This window comes from Pleurodeles waltl, chromosome 4_2 (assembly GCF_031143425.1).
Source record: "Pleurodeles waltl isolate 20211129_DDA chromosome 4_2, aPleWal1.hap1.20221129, whole genome shotgun sequence".
Classification (NCBI taxonomy): domain Eukaryota; kingdom Metazoa; phylum Chordata; class Amphibia; order Caudata; family Salamandridae; genus Pleurodeles; species Pleurodeles waltl.
This window is the reverse complement of record NC_090443.1, coordinates 974,870,590-974,892,358: the sequence shown is the minus strand read 5'-3', so window position 1 is coordinate 974,892,358 and position 21,769 is coordinate 974,870,590. Positions and strand designations below refer to the sequence as shown.

At 48.1% G+C, this 21,769-nt stretch overlaps 1 protein-coding gene across 1 annotated transcript in view; it reads right to left on the bottom strand.

Moving 5' to 3' along the window:
* ZSWIM5 (zinc finger SWIM-type containing 5) overlaps positions 1–21,769 on the bottom strand; it is a 256,622-nt gene that overhangs the window by 93,308 nt on the left and 141,545 nt on the right. Inside the window, exons 5-7 of the mRNA XM_069232815.1 lie at positions 18,481–18,660; positions 4,252–4,428; positions 2,740–2,886 (exon numbers count right to left, since the gene is read on the bottom strand). Coding sequence (XP_069088916.1) covers positions 2,740–2,886; positions 4,252–4,428; positions 18,481–18,660 — 504 coding nt within the window. The remainder of the gene's footprint in view (positions 1–2,739; positions 2,887–4,251; positions 4,429–18,480; positions 18,661–21,769) is intronic.

The window sequence follows — 21,769 nt, the reverse complement described above, 5'->3', positions numbered from 1 at the left end:
GTTTGGCCACTTGACCCCAAAAAGGTCCTGTGTGATAATGGTGTGAGTTCAGTGGGCCTCCCCCACCATCAACCTCTATACAAATTTGATTAAAATGGCACACTTGCACTCCAAGACCTCAAATTATCTGCACTTGGGTGCCCAGAGTCTTAGTACTATAATGGGCCTCAGAATAACCAAAAGGGACTTGTGCACCTCAGTGAATAGCTCAGAACAGACTTGCATGGGCATAGAAGGTAAAGAGCAGGCAGAAAGCAGTCGCAGGATGCGTGAAATGGTGCAAGCCATTTCGAAAACACAACTGTGCCCACTCCCTGAGTGCAATGCCCAAATACACTGCATGTATTATATGCAAGTCACCCCTACAGCAGGCCTTCAGAGCCCTACCGCAGGGTGCAGTACATTACATGTGAGGGCACATCCGCATGAGCAGATATGCTCTTGTGATGCCTAGTTCCATTGCTAGTTATTGCAAGTGCTCAAGAAGCCGTTAGAGGACATGTACTAGGCACCGGTCATTACAAGTTACCAAGATACATAATGACTTCACTGAAATTAATGGTGTTTGGTATCAAACACCTTCCTTTAATAAATCTATACTGATGCCAGTATCAGATTTATTGGGACATGCACCCAGAGGGCACCTTAGTCTTTTAGTGTGTTGGCTGATTGGCATCTTCTAGTCTCCCACCACAAATGGGTTTCTGGCCCCCTGCCAGGGAGAGCCCACGCTCTGAGCGCCAGGAACAATGCCTGCTTGGCAGAAGGTGTTCTCACCTCCTCCAGCAGGATGGTTAGCGATTTAGCATATCAAGGCCAGATGCTTCAAAGCCTCTGCCGCCTTTGACATACAACCAGAGCTTCCCCCCAGACCTGGGGCCCATTTGGCACCAGCGCAGGTGGGAAATTAAGATATTCAGGAGGTGTGTTTCATTCTCAGGATAGTCACACCCATAAGATCGCCTAAGTGAAGTGAACATCCAGAGAAGGGTTTTATCATTTTTTTATTTGTGAAACGGAGACTTCTGGGTCAGAGTTATGCCCACTCCTCACAGGAAGTGGGCATATAGGGGGTGTAGTCACACCACAGGTAGGTAGCCCATTGGCTACCACGTTGTACTTCTCTAAATGCCACTAAATTGAGTATTTAGGGGTTCCCCTCCTCGACACCCGAGTGACAGATTTGACTTGCTGGGAACTGAAGGACAAAGAAGAGACACTACAAGAACAAAGGACCTGCACAGAAACTGGCGCCAAACCTTACCTTGCTGTTTGCTCCTTAACGAATACAAAGACCCACTCATCCTGTGGCAGTGCATTTTCCTCAACACTTGGAGAATTATTCAGCACGTCGGCAACCAGCTATTATGTTCCATGGGGTGCAGGACCCATTCCCCTGCATCTGCAGGCACCAACCGCATCTGCCCACTTCACTGCGTTGCTGGTCATTGAGCCAACCAAAGGAACACCACTTCAAGAGGAAGACTGAGGCTCGTGGAGGTCAGCACGGTCTCTGCTGAATTTCGAGACACTAGACCCTCCAGGAGCCCCCCTGCACCATTACCCTGAGTACAGGGGCACTTGCGCCAGCCAAGGCTGGTTTCACATCCAGCCCAGACCCCACCACCTTGGAAGCTTCCCTGCATGTCAAGGGGCATCAGGACAGCAGAGACGCAAGACGCGAGTGGCCCTGCTGTTTTGTTTTTCACTCCTCTGCAGATCGACAGACTGCGAGAGCCTAAAACGCAAGTAGCCAGCCAAGACCATCTGCACCCAAGACCGGGTACACATCTTCTGGCAGCGCCCCCTCAGCCTTTGAGTTCCCCCAGACTTGCTTTCGAGTCCCCCCCATTGCAGCCTTTGTTTCAGGCCCCTATTGAATAACTGTGTAGCATTTGAAGCTACCAACTTTAACAGAAAATATGCAACTGGTACCCTAGGTCAGGTCTGGTGGTACTTTGGACCCCTAGCACCTCAAGTCCCAAAGGTCCCAAAGGGCTCCCAAAGGGCTCCCAAAGGGCACCCCAAGTCCCAAAGGGCTCCCAAAGGGCACCCCAAGTCCCAAAGGGCTCCCAAAGGGCACCCCAAGTCCCAAAGGGCTCCCAAAGGGCACCCCAAGTCCCAAAGGGCTCCCAAAGGGCACCCCAAGTCCCAAAGGGCTCCCAAAGGGCACCCCAAGTCCCAAAGGGCACAGCCGAAATCCACCTGCAAGTAACTGTTTGCTATGTGTGTTTTTCTCCCATAGGATAACATTGTAGCATTCGAGGCGCATGCCTCCAAACTGTTATTTGGACTATTTTCATATTTGCTTTAAAAATCCAAATCTCCGCTTTTACTAAAGTTATTCTAAAGTTCTTGGTGTCTAAATGCTTGTACAAATCTGCCTTATTTTGTTTTTTTATAAATTGGTCTCCGATTCTCTTATCGAGAGTGTGAACCATTTATTGACTGTTTGTACAACAAATGCTTAACACTCACCTCTGACAAGCCTAAGCTGCTCAACCACACTACCACAAAGAGAGCACTTGGGATTATTAAAGTGAGCCCTGCAAACCAATTCAGGTTGTGCAGACTTTTTGCATTGTGTGCCCTTATACTGGCCCGACTACATATAAGGCCAGTTTCCTACAGGGAGGTGCTGTCTTATCTTGTCCTGCTGTTGAAGGCGACACTAGAGGTATTCTCAACAGAAGCCCTGCTACCAATCCCACCTCAAAAAAGTGACAAGGAAGGGGTTACCTTTCTTCTGATGTTTATATATTTCCAGCTGTCTTTGTTGCTGCAGTCTCAGTGTATTGATGATGGCTACAGCCAATCGCAGAGCTTCTTTGGGGTAGCCATGAGAGCGCAGTGCATCCACCCGAGCACAAGCCGTGGGAACATGTTCTACAAGGATAAACAAATAGTTAGTGCTGCTTTAAAAAAAAATACAGTATTCTTAACCCTGAAGAGTGTGGGTGTGTAAATTAAATCAGAAGCAAAGAAAGGCAAACATCACAGTTAGAAGAAGCATGAGCCAGACAGATCCATCATGAACACTCAGCTAAGCACCAACTAGTGAAATCCAAACAGTGATCATGTGGATTTCGCGCCAGGCGCTGAGAATAGTGACAACTCCACCATGTCCCACAGATCCTTCCAAGCAAGGATTATGCTAGAATCGATGAATCGCTGTTAAAGCATGAGGCACTGACATTTATCACTCAGTCCACTGACTCAGGGGGCAGGTGAGAGGGCACCTGAAGGTGGCCCTCAGGATATGTTTGCTTAAGCTATTTTACTAAATGTTGGTGCTCACTAACTTCACAATATAATTATTGGTAACTGTGGTGGCATGTCCCTGTAGACTGAGGCACTTCTTCAAAAAGCACCACGGAAACAGGTTAGCTTACCACACTGTTTTTCGTGCCACTCCTTGCTGGAGCTAAAAAGGATAGGCCATAACTTATCAATCACCAAAGCACAAACAATGTCACGCAACTGATAAACAACTGTTGACACATACAGTAAAGGGGACTGTGTTATAGAGGACTTAAATGGTTCCCAAACACAATCCTAATCCGACCGGTAGTTAGAACAGGACTCTGGTGCTGCCTGGTGGAGGTGAAGAGCAGGCTCACACCCCCTCTACAGGATTATGGGCACATGGGTGGGATAGAACCACTGTGCACCAATCAAGTGCCGAACACCCTGCCAGGGACAGAACCTAGGTGTTGAAGTCGGCTCTCATTGGCCCTTGAAGGAAGGGAACATGAAGAGCAGAGTTCACAGCCTAAGACAGAGCCAAGTCCTCCCTCACCCAGCCGGCTGCCAACCTTTCTTGAGAAAAGGGGACATGAATGAAATTGAGAGCAGTTCCCAGACCCGGTCCCCAGTACCCAGCACAAGCACTACCACTAGTGGTGGTGTGGAGGCTCTTACTCTGGAAGGGGGCAATATGACCATCCGCCACACGCAAGGGCAGTGGCACTCTTCCTCACCAGCCATTAAAACCACTATTCATAGACAAGGACAGCACTGGGGCTCAGTCACCCCGCTACTGCCCCTGCCCCCAGGAGATGATGGGCAGCCCCGTATCACCTGTAGTACAAAGGGACATGTCAGGGTAAGACCATCGTTCACAGGCGAATTCAGTGCCAGCCTCTCACTCAACCCCTTGAAGATGAAGATTCTTGTCTCGCTTTTATGAAGGGGGCATGGGTTGCACAAGACCTTCGCCCACACACCAGTAGAGTGCAGGCCCTCACTCACCGAGCCAGAGTGGCTGTCCCTGGGAGTTGAAGAGCAGGCTCTCCCCCTCTCTCTGGTAGGAAGGAGACATGTAGAAGTCACTGCTGATAATCCTCTGAAGATGGCTGTCCTGCCAGTGAAGGTCGCAGCCCTCAATGGCACGTGTAAACACTGTTCTTCTTGGCCTGGCTAGGGAGTCTGGGAGAAAAAAAAAAAGACAATGTTAAGAGGATGATGTGCTGTGCAGCAATTTGAGCAAAGTGCCACATAGATAGATCCATCACTCGGAATGCATTTTAATTTGGCTCCAGTACATGTCCCCTAGCTGAACTCTAAAGCTGAAGACTAAGAGTGTGGGGGAGGTGCCTGTGTGGGGGTGAAGTTACTGATTTTGAAAGCAGGGGGCGGGGGCACTTCTTGCAAAGCTATGGGACTTCAAAGGGAAGTGAGGTGGGGTAGGGGGGAGTGACAGAGGTTTTTAAGGAAAGGGTCGCTCGGACCAAAATCGTGACAGCCATTACCAACCTGCTTAAAATACTTAATCGCAAAAGGTGCTGAATACTTAAAGTAAATGAGCCCATGAGCTCATGCAGCCTACTCCTCACGGGCAATAAATCCTAAACCGTTCTATTTCTTAAGATGTCTGCTTCACCAGTGATGATCTCTGCATGGGATCAAGTCCAAGTGCTTTAACTGCGCGCTTCTACATGGTGCCAAGAACACGGACGGCAGTAACTTCAAAAGTACGGCCTGCTTGGACGAGTGACACTCCCTTCACCGTGTTGGACGGCCAGTTGCAGTCCTAGGGGACATGGCTTAAGTGGCCACTCCGTGATTTGGGCATTGTGTCTGTCAGTGGCGCGTCACACTAATGCAGAGCTAAACAAACGAGAGTAAGGTGTCTTCTAAAGAGACCACTTGTGGGTCATACAAGAAACCACTTGCTATTCGCATGTTAACAGTGCGGAGACCAGGAAAGATCTCGGTCCAGTACACGATTCTTAAGGAACACCAGGGACCACAGATCTAAAAAATACTTAGTTGCACTATATGAGATTTTATTACTGGTGTCTGGTTTGTAAGGCTCATGCAGCTAAACTGCTTCTAGGCACTTTGTTTTAGTAGATATGGACACTGGAGCAAGGAGTGAGTAAATTACTCTTCCTCTTTGGTCCCGGGGAGAGGCGGGGGAGAAATACCTTGGCTCAGAGGTACGTCACTCAGCCACTCTACCACGCACTCTCCCTAAAGAAGAAACCTGCAGGAGCAGCACGAAGATCTTGTCGGGTCGCATGCTGTGCATTTCAATGCCGTCTAGTGGTTGGGTCAGGAAACTCCGGTGTCCCTAAATCATTTCATTTGGACCCAAAGGTGGGTTCCTGATGAAACAGCAGATGCTTTGGTCTTTCACAGGAAGCAGTTTAAACATGCAACACATCTGACCACCAGAAGACCAAGTGAAGTGAATAAAGCCGCCGATACAGCCTGGATGTGGCAAACCTCAAAAGGGAATGCCGAACAGATGACTGGGACCATCCCTTACGGTGGACAAAATCAAATCAACTATCTGGCTAACCAAGATCAATTATTTTAATGAAGATTTAACCTGGTGACACCGAAAATCATCCTGGGCATCGACCAGCAGTACTGCGGAGACCAATCATGGTCTTCTGTCCTCCCTTCCTTCCAAGCCAATGCCAGCCAAAAAGAAGAAGAAAACCACCTGTATCAGCAGATGTGCGCCCAGAACCTTGCGCCAAGCAGCTCCTCCCAATGCAAGTCCTGGACCGGCCAATCCTCCATCTCTTTGAATGGTTACTGTAGGAAAGTTACCTCTTTCTTGGCATGGTTACCCCCATTTTCAGCCTATTGTCGGCGTGTTCGACTGTGTCCGCTGGGATCCTGCTATCCAGGACCCCAGTGGTTATGCTCTATCCCCTCTAACTTGGTAACTGTACCTTTTTCTTCCCACAATTGGCATACTTGTCACCCCTCCCATGTAATTCCCTTGTATATGGTACCTAGGTACCGAGGGCATTGGAGTTCCAAGGGATCCCTATGGGTTTCAGCAGTTATTCTGCCAAACATAGGGAGCCCATGCAAAGGGTTCTGCAGGCCTACCATTGCAGCCTGAGTGAAACGGATGCGTGCACCCGTTTTCACTACAGGTCACTGGACCAGGTCATTATAAGTCACCCCTGTAAGGAAATGCCTCCTTGGCATGGTTACCCCCTGACTTTTTGCCTTTGCTGATGCTAAGTTATGATTTGAAAGTGTGCTGGGACCCTGCTAACCAAGACCCAGCACCAGTGTTCTTTCCCTAAACTGTACCTTTGTCTCCACAATTGGCACAACCCTAGCACTCAGGTAAGTCCCTTGTAACTGGTACCCCTGGTACCAAGGGCCCTGATGCGAGGGAAGGTCTCGAAGGGCTGCAGCATGTCTTATGCCACCCTAGGGACCCCTCACTCAGCACATACACACTGCTTCACAGCTTGTGTGTGCTGGTGGGGAGAACATGACTAAGTTGACATGGCACTCCCCTCAGAGTGCCATGCCAACCTCACACTGCCTGTGGCATAGGTAAGTCACCCCTCTAGCAGGCCTTACAGCCCTAAGGCAGGGTGCCCTATGCCACAGGTGAGGGTATATGTGCATGAGCACTGTGCTCCTACAGTGTCTAAGCAAAACCTTAGACATTGTAAGTGCAGGGTAGCCATAAGAGTATATGGTCTGGGAGTCTGTCCTGCACGAACTCCACAGCACCATAATGGCTACACTGAAAACTGGGAAGTTTGGTATCAAACTTCTCAGCACAATAAATGCACACTGATGCCGGTGTACACTTAATTGTAAAATACACCCAGAGGGCATCTTCGAGATACCCCCTGAAAACATACCCGACTTCCAATGTGGGCTGATTAGTTTTTGCCAGCCTGCCACACACCAGACATGTTGCTGGCCACATGGGGAGAGTGCCTTTGTCACTCTGTGGCCAGGAACAAGCCTGTACTGGGTGGAGGTGCTTCTCACCTCCCCCTGCAGGAACTGTAACACCTGGCGGTGAGCCTCAAAGGCTCACCCCCTTTGTTACAGCGCCACAGGGCATCCCAGCTAGTGGAGATGCCTGCCCCTCCGGCCACTGCCCCCACTTTTCACGGCAAGGCTGGAGGCGATAATGAGAAAAACAAGGAGGAGTCACCCCCCAGTCAGGACAGCCCCCAAGGTGTCCTAAGCTGATTTGACTCTTACTTTTAGAAATCCTCCATCTTGTAGAAGGAGGATTTCCCCAATAGGATTAGGGATGTGCCCCCCTCCCCATAGGGAGGAGGCACAAAGTGGGTGTAGCCACCCTCAAGGACAGTAGCCATTGGCTACTGCCCTCCCAGACCTAAACACACCCCTAAATTCAGTATTTAGGGGCCCCCAGAACCGAGGAAGATAGATTCCTGCAACCTAAAGAAGAAGGACTGCTGACCTGAGGCCCTGCAGTGAAGACGGAGACGACAACTGATTTGGCCCCATCCCCACCGGCCTGTCTCCCTACTTCGACGAAAACTGCAACAGCGACGCATCCAACAGGGACCAGCGACCTCTGAAGCCTCAGAGGACTACCCTGCATCTAAAGGACCAAGAAGCTCCCGAGAACAGCGGCCCTGTTCAACAAACTGCAACAAAGAAGCAACTTTAAAGACCCCACGTTTCCCGCCGGAAGCGTGACAATTTCCACTCTGCACCCGACGCCCCCGGCTCGACCTGTGGAAAACCAACACCTCAGGGAGGACTCCCCGGCTACTGTGATCCCGTGAGTAGCCAGAGTTGACCCCCTGAGCCCCCACAGCAACACCTGCAGAGGAAATCCAGAGGCTCCCCTGACCGCGACTGCATGTAACAAGGGACCTGACGCATGGAACCAACACTGCACCCGCAGCCCCCAGGACCTGAAGGAACCAAACTCCAGTGCAGGAGCGACCCCCATGCCTAGCCCAGGTGGTGGCTACCCTGAGGAGCCCCCCCTGTGCCTGCCTGCATCGTCGGAGACCCCGGGTCTCCCCATTGCTTTCTACACAAAACCCCACGCCTGTTTGCACTCTGCACCCAGCCGCCCCTGTGCCGCTGAGGGTGTACTTTCTGTGCCTGCTTGTGTCCCCCCCCCCCCCCCCCCACAAAACACCCCTGGTCTGCCTTCCGAGGACGTGGGTACTTACCTGCTGGCAGACTGGAACCGGGGCACCCCTGTTTCCATTGAAGCCTATGTGTTTTGGGCACCTCTTTGACCTCTTCACCTGACTGGCCCTGAGCTGCTGGTGTGGTAACTTTGGAGTTGCCTTGAACCCCCAACGGTGGGCTACCTTGGACCCAACTTTGAACCCTGTAAGTGTTTTACTTACCTGTGAACTTTACAATTACTTACCTCCCCCAGGAACTGTTAATTTTTGCAGTGTCCACTTTTAAAATAGCTTATTGCCATTTTTGTCAAAATGGTACATGCTATTGTGATTATTCATAGTTCCTAGAATACCTGAGTGAAATACCATTCATTTGAAGTATTGCTTGTAAATCCTGAACCTATGGTTCTTAAAATAAACTAGGGAAATATATTTTTATATATAAAAACCTATTGCCCTGGAGTAAGTCTTTGAGTGTGTGTACAACAAATGCTTAACACTACCCTCTGATAAGCCTACTACTTGACCACACTACCACAAAATAGAGCATTGGAATAATCTCTTTTTGCCACTATCTTACCTCCAAGGGGAACCCTTGGACTCTGTGCACACTATTTCTTACTTTGAAATAGTATATACAGAGCCAACTTCCTACAACCCCTATGGCAGGCCCTCTCAGCCCAGAAGGGTGCCCTCACAAACTCCAGTAACATTTTCCTAGACTTTGTGAGTGTGGGGACGCCATTTTGCATGTGTACTGGGCATAGGTCACCTCCAATGTCCAGCTACAGAATGGTAACTTCAAATCTAAACATGTTTGGTATCAAACATGTAATCCTCCCCCAATACTGTTGCAAGTATGATTCCATGCACTCTGGGGCCTCCTTAGAGAACCCCCAGCATTGCTACCACCAGTCAGAGTTTTCCGGGCAGCCCAAGCTGCTGCCACCCCTCTGACAGGTTTTTGCTCTCCTGCAAATTGATCTGATCAAGGACAGGGAGGCAGAACAAAGGATTTCCTTTGGGAGAGTGAGGCAAGACCCTCTCTTTTAAGAAACAGGTGTGACTGGTTCAGCAGGGGAAGCCTCCCCAAGTCACTGATATGCTTTGAAGGGCACATTTGGTACCCTCTGTGCATAAACCAGTCCACACCAGTTCAGGGATTCCGCCCCCACCCCCAAAACTCTGCAACCTCCACCTAAACTTCTGCCCACTGGAACTACAACTGGACCCTCCAGGAAGAGAACGCTGCAACCCCACGAAGAAGACTCTTCTGCAACTTTGTTTCCACGGCTCCTGCCAGCTTCGCAACATTTCTCGGATTGCGCATCCTTAGAAGACAGCAGCTCTTCAGCCTGCACAAGAAGGAAGAAGGAATCTCCCTTGGAGCGAAGGAGTCAGTCCCCTGCATCTGCAGGCACCTGCTGCAATGACAACCAGCTACGTGAATCTCCTCATCCTGAGCTGCGTGGATCCTGCATTACGGGTGGTGGTCTGGAATAGTCATCCTGGTACTCTCTGCCAGCTGTCCCACTTTGGTGGAGGTAGGCTCTTGCCTTCCCACGCAGGACAGTACCCTGGTACAGCACATCTCTTGCAGCTGCCAAGGTTTGTTTGCATCTCCTCCAAGGGATCTTCAGGTGATGTGTAGCTCCAGTCCCCAGCACTCCTTCCTGCGACGCTCAGCTCTCTGCGTGGTTTTTCTGCGGTGTAGGATTCCATTCTGTAGTGCTGTGTGGGCTCCTTCTGCATCTTCCGTGTCCCCGTCCTATGGTACTCCTGTAGGTGCTGCCTACGCTCCTATGGACTCTCTGCGATGCTGAGGGCCCCCTGTGACTGCCCCTCCTGGGTTGACTCCTTCTGGGCTTTGCACCACTTTTCCACTAAACACGAATTTGCCTTTGGTGTCGGTTATGGAATTCTACCAACAAGCCTTGGCAGTCTGCAGCCTTCACTCCAGCATGGGACATCTGCATCTCTCAGGAACTCTTCTCCGGCTGCAGGGTTGCAGTGCTGACCTGTTTTCCTCAGCATCGGCCAACTCCTGCAAGTACAGTTGGGTGGGTAGTAGCTCCTCCTGGAGTCCACTGACTTTTGGACTTGGTCCCCTCTCTCCACAGAACCTCTTCTCCAGGAATCCACTGCTGGTTTCTTGCAGTCCTGTCTAGGTGTCTTGTCTTCTTTTCCTTCCTTTTGGGTGGTTTGGGGAAATGTCAGTGATTTACTCCTGCTTTAACTGTGTTACTTACCTCTGGTTTTCTAGTACCCCCCAGCTCCCCTCAACACATTCCACTTACCTAGGTTGGGCTCCTGTGTTCATATTCCATTTTTTAGTATATGGTTTGGACTCCCCTTGGGTCACTATTGTTTGCTGCTATTTGCACTGTTTTCTAACCTTTTCTATGCCTATTTCTGATTACTAGTGTACATATTTAGTGTGCTTACTACTCCTAAGGGAATATTGCCTTTTTAGTAATTTTGGTATTGTGTAACTAAAATAAAGTACCTTTATTTTTGTGACACTGGTTTCTTTCATGTGTGTAAGTGCTGTGTGACTACAGTGGTATTGCATGATCTTTGCAAGTCTCCTACATGAGCCTTGGCTGCTTATCCACAGCTACCTTGAGCCTGGCTTCTAGAATCTGCCTACACTTCACTATGAGGGGATACCTGGAATAAGGTGTAAGTTCCTTGGGTACCCACCACACACCAGGTCAGCTTTCTACAGTTATGAAAGCCCTAAATACACAGGAGGAACTCTTTTGGTGAGTGGACGAAACAGACGGCCATTTCATACAGCAAGTCACGGGGCAGCTGCTTTGAGATTGGCACAGGCAGTAATCACGTACAGGATTGATGGAGATGTTCACTTCAGTGCGCATGCAATGCCCTGTAAATTACACCAGGGCCTGGCTACAGTGAGACGTGCTTCACGACGATCTGTGTAGGCAGCTGCAGTGTGATCTAGTGATAAGCGGGAAGCAGATGGATCCGTGCATACTCGGCACTGGCATTCTTAAGATGCGCCGCTGGCAGTCACCACGGAGTCTTCCCTGGCACTGCCACTGGCAATGGCTGGCGCCGGGAGATGTGTTGAGTCGTCCTTGACACCCACAGTGGAGGGCCTGGTAAAGGCGCAGTGGGGGCACTCCAAGGCCTTGGGAAAGATAACAGCCGGGCCCACTGCTACACGCATAATCCCTTTAGCTGTCCTTGGCACTGCCAACAGAGGAGCAAGGAGCACGCAAGGCGCTGTGCCATCTTTTAGCACGTGACCTCGCAGCCTGTCTGTTTCAGACAAGAAAAGTGTTTTTGTGCACTGCCACTCCAGAAAATCAGCCCCCCTTCTCTACCGCCCCCACATATCCGCGGCAACCCCTAACGTGAAGCGTCAGAACCTCTGCTCAGTGTTATTCTTGCATCTGTGAAAGAACATACATGTGCAGACACCGTGAAGACACATGTACATAAAACATGAGCCTTGTGGGGGAGAAACAGCCTTTAAAGTACGGCAGCATGCGTGGGAGCAGAGGCAGGGTCAAAGGCGTGCCTAAAAACAATATCCTATAACTTTTTTCAGTCTTTCACCTTCAGTTAACTACATATAAAATAAGGCACAGCTTAAATGAAGAGTGCATGCAAATTGTGTTAATCGGTGGTAAATCCACTGTTGTACATTATGAAATCTCTCAGTTAAGCACCTCTTACATCTGCAGATTGCCCAGTGGGCACTTTTACTTTTCTTTTGGGGAAGCAGGTACCCCGGCAGTTGTTCTTTCCCTCCTCCGCCTCCTCAGACTTCGACCAGTGGGGCAAAGTGGAGAGACACCTCGGCAGCGGCTGCTCAGGAGAGCTTCCGGCGCTTGGAGTCAACAGCTGAGGCCCGCGGAGGCGCTCTGAGCGCCTGACACTCCCCGGTCCCACAGCGCCTCGAAGTGACGACACCTGCAGAAATCTTTGCCTCACGGGCTGCGGGCCGCGGCCCACGGCCAATAATTGGTACCCGAGCAGGCAGGCGCGGGCCTGGGGACTGCATGGCCACGCGGAGCCGGCCCCGGGGGCCTCGAGGGGCGGCCGCTTCAGAGAAGAAGCCATTACCTCGCGCGGAGGCGGCAGCTCTCCGGAGGGGTCGGGGAGAGGCGTCCTCCCCCTCAGCCTCGAGGGGTCCGAGGTGACAGGGCCGGGTCCCTCCGTGGGAAGCCGCGCGCCGGGTAATCAGCCTTCCCGAGGCAAACACTTCGCGCAAGAGCGCAATTAGGCCCGAGCACGCGGGCGGGGGGCCGAGGGGAGCAGGGGGGAGCGGGGCCACTGACGGGGAGAGGGGGCGCAGGGCACAGCGCCCGCCGTGCCAGGCAACCCCTTCATGTCAGGCATGGGGCCAGCGCCCCGCTCTGGCACTGCACTTCAACCCTCGTGCGAGACGGCGCTCTACCCCGGTGCAAACCACCTGCCTCGGCGAGGCACTGCAGTCCATAGAGCGAGACACCCCGTGCATACCGGGGTCGGGATGAGCACAGCTCGGGCAAGGGACAGTGCCAGAATCCAGCATAGTCCAGGCACTGCAGTCCATAGAGCGAGACACCCCGTGCATACCGGGGTCGGGATGAGCACAGCTCGGGCAAGGGACAGTGCCAGAATCCAGCATAGTCCAGGCACTGCAGTCCATAGAGCGAGACACCCCGTGCATACCGGGGTCGGGATGAGCACAGCTCGGGCAAGGCAGTGCGACCGAATCCATCATAGTCCAGGCACTGGAGTCCACAAGCCAGAAACCCCTTGCATACCAGGGTCGGGGTGAGCACACTGCTCGGGAAAAGCACTTCAGCCCTTGCGCGAGACACCACTCTTCTAGTGCCAGAACCCAGCATAGTCCAGGCACTACAGTCCGCAAGCGGGAAACCCGGGTAAAGGGCCAGCATCTAGCTCCCAAAAGGCATTTCAACCCTTTTGAGAGACAGCCCTCTGCACCGTTGCAATGTCCAAGCACCAGCAAGCCGCACTGTAATCCTGATGTGAAGCGGCCGGGTCTAGTCCAGAGCCGGGACTCAAAGCACTGCACTCTTCAAGCGAGGCATTCCTCAAACAAGAGATAAGGCATTCCTTCTACTCCAGGGATAGGAAGTGCACCCAGGGGCGTAGCATGGTCACTAAGATAGGGGGGTGTAAGCTTCAGAGTTCCCAACAATCACTCTGGTATAGAATGGTAAAATGCATTACAGACGAGCAGGGCTCACGAGAGGGACTTTAGGGGCAGTGGAAAGGGAGAAGACTACAGATTGGTAGTGGTACTAAGTGAGAGAAAATACAATATTTGGCAAAATAGCCAACATTTTTGAAGACTTTCAAAGCAGGAGTGGGTTAGCTTGTGTGTAAGCTTTTGTCTGTTTGTATGGAAACATGCCTTGTGAAATCCGACACTTCACCATACCAGACTGAAAGCACATGTACCCAACTATTTACCAGAATATAAATTTATTAGGGGAGAGCGTGGCACCCCATACACCTCCCAATGCTACGCCCCTGAGTGCACCCTAGGTGGCTAGGCAAACCTAATGCATCAAGTGTCTCCAAGGCACAGAAATCCTGCTGACACACTACTCTACAGGGGTTTGATCTTGGTTAGATGTTGGAAGCCACACTTCCAGGACCAGCTAATGGATTTTAATGCCAACCTTCAGAAAGATGTTTTTATCTTAAGCTAGTCACCTACTCAGAACGTTTTCTATTAACAAGAATAATGTGTCAAGGGTTTTCGTTGGCTGGAGTAATTGGTGTATCAACTGGATGGGTGTGTCTAGGTTGATAATTTTGTCACAGGAGACAACCATTCTAATATTCTTTATGGGTACATGTAGTAAGTACACCCATTACGGTACTGTATTCGTGCAAGCTAAAATATGGAATATGAAACATAGAACAGAGACAACATTCACCAAACGCCCTCCACCAACGAGTAGCATGCACTGAACCACTGGGCAGTAACTTGTACAGCACTGATCCAATCCAGAGAGTGGGACATCTCATTAGTACCTGAGTGCGTGATCAGTGCACCAAAGATCGTTCTCGATCAGAAATGGTCGGATTAATCTTTCATTATAGGCTGCTGCCACGAACCATGGGGCTCCAATTGGTGGCCTCCACGCTCGGGCCAACACCCAGAATTATCACAGGCAAACTAGACATAACTGCACAAGACAACGCGGTCACTGCATCCTGCTTTCAAATCCTGACGATGCTGAAGACGATCTTCAAATGAAACCCAAGCAACACTAGAAAAACTATCACTCCAATCCTAGTCGCCAACAAGGACTATGGGGGCGCCCTCTACACCGGGATCATCAAACTCACTAGAAGACCACAATCATCTAAACCCTCCCACACAGAACCCAAATAGCACCACACATCAGGGAGCTCCGCTGGCTCCAGATACGGACATTAATTTCAAACTCATCGTATGTACATTCAAGGCACTAAATAACTGATGTTCTTCCTACTTCAACAGTTGCATCTCCTTCCACCAACCACCCAGTCACAGCCACTCTTCAGGACTCGTACTCGCCAACATACCACACAGACCAAGATCAGGAGGACAGTTGTGCTCTTACACCACTCAGTGTGAAACATCCTCCCACTCATCTCAGAGCCGCTGCCTCCTCTTCTTGAGCTCCGTAAGAAGCTAAAGACCTGGATTTTCAATTAAACCTTCCATAGGCAGCGCTGTGTGCACACACCTGCTGAGCTCTAGGATACCCTCAGGAGTGAAACTGCGCTTTACATGGGAAAAACGTACATCTTGATACGATAAGCACTCAAATACTACAAAAGTATACAAATTAGACGCTAAAATATGCAGTGGTTACAGCTTCTCTGTCTGCAAGGCAGGATTACCTCACAGCTGTAGCAAACAGCTGCCTCTTGCACACTACATGGTGATTGCTGCTGCAGCTAGCCTGTACAATGACATGACAGCCCACAACAGAAGACTGGCTATGTTGCAGATATTAAAACCGGTGCTTGAATCCAAGTTTAGGCACTTCACAAAAAAAGCATCAAATAAATTCAAACATGTGTCTCCTAGACTACGCCATCCTTCATGTGAAAGGGCCGGAAATGTACACAAGACTTACCTTTAACAGTGTAACAAATCTGAGTGCTTCAAAATAATAAGGAAGGTATCTGTAACTGTGAAGTCAAACTCCTAGCGCACTTTCGTTCTCCCGCACAGCATTTCAAAGTACCACAAAATACCAAGTTGAAGGCACCCATACTACACTTTCACACAATTAGCACAGCACAGGGGCCGCAAATTACAACTGGCTAAACTTTAACAGCACCAAACAAAGCCTCGGACCAGAGCGTTTAATGGACTGTCCATCAAAGGGAGTGCTTACGACCTACAAGGCGCTGCAGACAATTGGCACAAAACAAGTTGTACTGATGAAACACACTTTGCACAACAAGCAAAGTTACAGAGTCCATATATTAATGTAAAGTGCACGCTACTCAAATACTGCTAACATAGCCCATATCTAGTAAATCTATACATTAAACTGCAATGCTGTGTATTACTGCCTCCGCAAGGATGGTTCTGGAGAAAGGCAAACGCTGCCACACTACCATGTGGTGTCAGAAATGACTATTCTGTGGAACTGAGGTCATATATAAAATAGTGTAGCCATGCGATATATTCTGCCCTAAATTCCGTAGGTGAAGTACATGGGAGCCCTGACAAATGAAAATTAAGCTATGACATATTGGAGATTTTGTTAGTACTTCAATGAAAAGACAAACTGATATACTATTATTTGAGTACTATATGCAACAAAGAGCGAGGTTCCTAACTAGCTCAAAACTAGAAGTTTAATAGGCTTACAAAAAGCACAAAGCCTGGATGAAGTTCCAAATGGTAACAAAACATGTTGTCTGGGCTGGTTTTGCTTTTATGACTGCAATATCAATTAAAAAAAATGATCAGTGATAGAAGATTGTGTGTGATGTTATTCATGAACCAAAAGAAAGTGGATTTAAACACCTTCGCCTAAATATCCGTACAATAAAAGTTAATCTTTGATGAATTAGCACGTTGAGTAGAATTTACCCCTTCAGCACAGTGGTTTCTGTAACGAGGGCTGAAACTCTTCTATGGAAATAAACTCATGTCTGCGATGCTCTTTGTAAAACTGCAAGATCTTAAGTGCTATATGGCTATTTGGCAAGCTCTAGATTAAATACATTTGTCATTCTCTTTATTGTGGGGTATTAGTCAGACCATACTCCGAGATCATGCTAAACATCTAAAATGATCAACATAACTTTACCATGATTTACTACTCAACATTAACACGTAAGGTGTTAAACTACTGCTCAAATAAAATAAAAAATAAATGGAACAGTTGTGAGGGGTGGAAACAATGAGCTTGATGCTCACCAATGTCTTAAACGAAACAGCCTTCAATCTCACAGGTTAAAGAAAAACGGGGAAAACATCCATTTGGAGTATTTGGAAGTCACGAGCCTGCCACCAACCTAAGAAACATTTCCTGCACTGTGTTGACACTAAAACCCAACTCGGAACCTCGAAATACAAAGGTGGAAGTCCTTCTCGATGATGCATTTTCTGCAATACAATGATCTAAGGTGCATACATGTACTGTTTTTTTAGGACTGTAAAAACAAGGTATTCCGACCTCTGTCTCGCAGGAGGGCATTAATCTGTTTAGGAAGTTTCTGAGCCAAAACCCACTAAAAGCGTACACTAACTCGTGCTCGAGTTACAACTGGAAGCAAAAGTGTCTTAATAAATTGGATATTTTTCATATTATGACTACGTGCTATACGTCTCATTGGGTTAGTGTGGTCACGCTAGTACACTGTAAGACGTTGCATGTTAACAATCTAAGCAGAACCTACAGGTGATTGCTAGGTAGCAGGCATTGTAAAATCTCTCTGCAGGCATGATCTCATAAGTGCCCCTAGACAGCACATCTGTGCTGAGACCAGCCCTCACTGTGGGTGGTCAATCTGTACCGGACTAGACAGGCCTCTTATGAAGGACCACTGCTTGGTTGAGGCCATAACCTCTTTTGCTCCTCGACTTCTGTTAAGTAGTTGTTCTTTTGGCTCCAGCACCATGGGTAGATATATAGAAACCACGTGGCACTGGCATAAATACAGCTACTTGAGTTTGGGCCGAAACACAACTAAGAAATAGATGAGATTCAGAAAGATCAATGAAACCCATCAGGTGGTATCACTTGAGGTGATGAAATTATGCAAGTTAGTTGCAGAGTGTGTGCAGTTACATGCTCATACACAGCTTCCTAGCCATCGAACTGAAGTCAACATGTTTTTCTCTAAACACGACTGGTTTCCTAGCTCTTCAGTTTGTACTTTTAATTGCAATAAACTTATTACCACACCATTGATCTCAATCTTGAAAGGGGAGTATGGAACCTTTCAAATAAAGGATCGACATAACATGCATTTGACACACCCTACCTATACTTCCTTGCAAATGAAGCCTCTTAAAGACCTCTGTCCCCATCCAGCAGTATTGCCACCCAACCCAATCAGTGTCAGTACTCGGATGCTGCTTTTATTTAATTTTTCCCTGCTATATTTTGTCTAGCGCGTTATACCACCCCATGTGCCCTTTTATCTTGTTATATGGTAGGAAAATCGTTTTTCGAAATTTGACAATTTACAGTGCTTTTAAAATACCTTGCATGAAAAAAATATTAACAATGTTTCACGGTTTCTACCTGACTCCAGATTTGTATTAATTTCCCAAAGACAGCACTTTTGCAGATCTGTCAACAGGTTTGATTCCACAAAGGGTTTCTGCACATTAAGAAATCTAGAAGCAGCAAGTCAAAGTCACCAAATGGTTTGTTGCTCCAGTCCTTATGTTTGCAACATATTGTGCTGAAAGTGCTCAGGCTCCCAGCTGCTCCATCTATCCATACCTTAACACTGCACAATCATGACCATTGTTTCACCACAGCAACTTTAAGGCCTCAACCATACAGACCGACCAGACAGGAAGCACAAGACCAACCCAAGTCGCGGCTCAAGCACTCACCCTGGGCATGGCTTAAGCTCTGAGGAAGCGCATTGGTGATATTGGGCAGCTCGTTCCCATAGTTGCCGTCCTCCAGTGGGCACACGTCCAGGTCTCCCCACTTGCGAAGTTGCCGCAGCCAGCAGGACTTCTCCTCTAGTTTGCAGTGCGGGTTTAACACAATGCACACCCAGAGAGCACCTTAAAAACAAGAACAGTGATTTAACGAAGAAGAAAGGGGGAGAAAAAAGAAGAAAAAAAAAAGAAACAGACACTCATCCCTGGTTCTCCGCTTTCTCCCACAAATGATTCCTCGAGCACCACCACCACCACCACCTTGATTCCATGGAGAAGGCATTCTTACTTTTGCGCTCTGGCACATCCTGGGGCTGTAGGAGTTGTGTGCACAAAGTTTCATCTTTTATTGCTCTAAATGCCCTCATATTCAGATACCGATTTTGATACTCAATTTGCAACGATGTAGACTTTGAAAACTCCATTCAATCAGCTCTCATTAGGAAGTGAAAAAAACAGCCTTCGGTTTCCTAATGAGGTTACCCTGTTCATTGTCTACTAAATTACTAAGGGCCAATCGAATCATTAAAAGAGTACTACTGAAGCCTATGCAGCACGGATCACTGTACAGGAGCAAGTCTTGGCTTTTGAAGGGGTTGGGCCAGGGAGCACTTGCACCTCTTCAGCCCAAGTCTTTTACTTTGATTTTGGATTGTGTTAAAAGACTGAGCGCAGTCACTCACCTTAATGACTTTTGTGGCTCGAAGAAACATTTACATTTTTCAAGTTCTCTAACTTGATACGTTTTAGAAAAGATTTTCAGCAATTCTTCAAAGTTCTCCCTAGAGTTATAGACGTTTCCACAAAATCATCCAGACCCGGCGTGAAAAAAAGAATCTTAAGATGGCAAACTAAGGCACGAACATCCGGAGGAAGTACAACTACGCCAGAGGGGGATACCCACCAACAGGCAGAAAAAGAAAATGGTCTAAAAATTTGGTGAAATAGTAAAAAAAAAAAAAAAAAAAAAAAAAAAAAAAAAAAAAAGGACCCAGCCTCTAGATGGCAGAATAATGCACAACATGTGAATCCAGAGAAGATTCATGCTGCAAAAATAATGTTAGTGAATTACTCTTTCACCTAAGTGGTAGCTGCTATCAGAAAAGTCACCTTCCACAACCCATGAACCAGGTTACGCCTGCGAATCAGCTGGATTGGAATGTCATATGCTTTAGTACATTTAAATTCTTCACAACATTCTCTTTATGCCTTACAAGAATATTTCGATAAATGGCATCCCCTAAGCTGAGTTTTCCAAGAAGCTGTTAGAGAGGCTACATAAAGTTTCAAAGAATGACACTCGTGTATGTAACATCCTTCACTGTACAGCCTGCTTGTGATACGCTGTTTTAGTCCATATCATAAAGCGTCCTTCACTTAGGCGCGTAGCGGTGCACAGTGGAGGGACTTGTGGCCTCTACAAGTACCTTAATGCGGTCTCAGACAGCATTTTTTGTTGGAAAAGGACAGCTCACACCTTCGACTCTAGCTCCTCATAATTAAGATGCCCAGAGCATGTGTTTATTTTATTTTCTGAAGCGTTAGTTTACTTGCCTCTCAAATTAAAATAATCCTTTAAAGGGCACAGCGGGGAACTATAAAAGTAGCTCTGGTTTAAATAAAGATACTCGTAGTAGTGTGGCATTTTAGCATCAATCCGGTCATAATTCCTCTAGACAAGGTCTATGCTTAGTCCAGCGAATTTGTCAAGATAAAAGGAAAATATGTCCTTCCATGCCAATTTTGACACTGCCAGTTGGAAACGGTTTCAAAGGAGGAGAGCAGTTACCTACCTTCTGTAGAGCGCTTTCTGGTGGATATTCTAACCACAGATTCCCCGCCCGGGGATATCCCCTGCAGTTAAAAGTACCCATCAGAAAGTCCAATGCTGCCAATCGGTCATACAGCTGTGCCCCACAACAACATGCCAACAGCACGGTTGCATGATCCCATCTCATGGGCTGGGAGGGTTTTACCCTTTGCTAACCATCTTCATGCTAGGTCAGGTGGTGGTCACGGTCGATTTCAAAGGATATAAAAGAGAACACTTTCTAGCTACAGCAATACACACGCTGCTTCTGGGCCGCTTACACAATGTGCTCTTGAGTTGCAGGTTTTGATTACTTTTCAATTCTCAGATTGACAGATTTAAAGATGGTAGGTTTTGGGTTATTCGCAGCTTTACTACTGTTGCACAGTATAAAAACAGTAATGATTTAGGATTGAGAAAAGAAAACCTTATTTCCCCTCTTCCTGCTTGATCTGAAAGCATTCTGCAACTCTATTCATCACACTTTTGAAATTAATCTTAAATACTTGTGGTGAGGAAGCAATGGGCGACGGGAGTGTTTACCTCGGAGGATTGTAGCCTTCAGTCTTCCCACTTCTGGCCCAAGCTTCTCCTTCGCCAAGGTTCTTCTTATTCTACCTCTTGGGCTGACTGCGCTGCAGTTTTTGGACAGTGTAAGCTTGGGGCCTGGTGTCCCTCCTTAACGCTTTAAAAGCTATGCGACCTTCTCTTAAGAGGTCTCTGCATCCGCACCTGTAGCCGCATCTTCCAGCCATCCCTTTTCGAAAACCGTTTCACCGCTGTGTGCTTAACATTTTCAATGGGAGAAGCATTTCCAGAATTACATTTTTGTCAGCCTGTTGGTGGTTAGATGTATCCAAGCCCTGGCCAGGGGGATTTCATCATCTAAACGCTGTGGCTTTCGTCTGCTACTTTGGGTGAGGCCTTGGAATCCGGAGTCTGTAGTTTTGCTGGTGTGTGGGCTGTGTCTAGTCAGCGCTGTGGTAAGTTGTAGAAGTGTACTTTGTGGCAGGACGTTCATCTAGTCTTTCGACGCTGAAAACGGTCGAGAATTTCTTCAAAACCAGATATTGCTTTCAGAGCTTGTCGAGGGATAATGACCTTGCTTAAACCGCAAAACGTTGTCAGCCCAAACAAATTCCCTCTCTTTCAGAGCGAGGTGAGGTGTTGATTTGTTTGTATTTTTTGTTGTTTTTTCTCTCTTGTTTTCGTCTTGTGGGCCACAGCCCTGTGAAACCCAGGCCGGAACTTAGTGTGTTTTCTACAACCCAAACTAAAAACAGTCGTTTGGAGTCCAAAAATGATTCATTTGGGCAAGCATTTTCAGACTTTTTTTTTTTTTTTTTTTAACTGCCTGTCATGTCCATCGTATCACGTGATCCCAGACACTGGTCTTTTAAGACCTACCCAACAGCAGAAAAACAA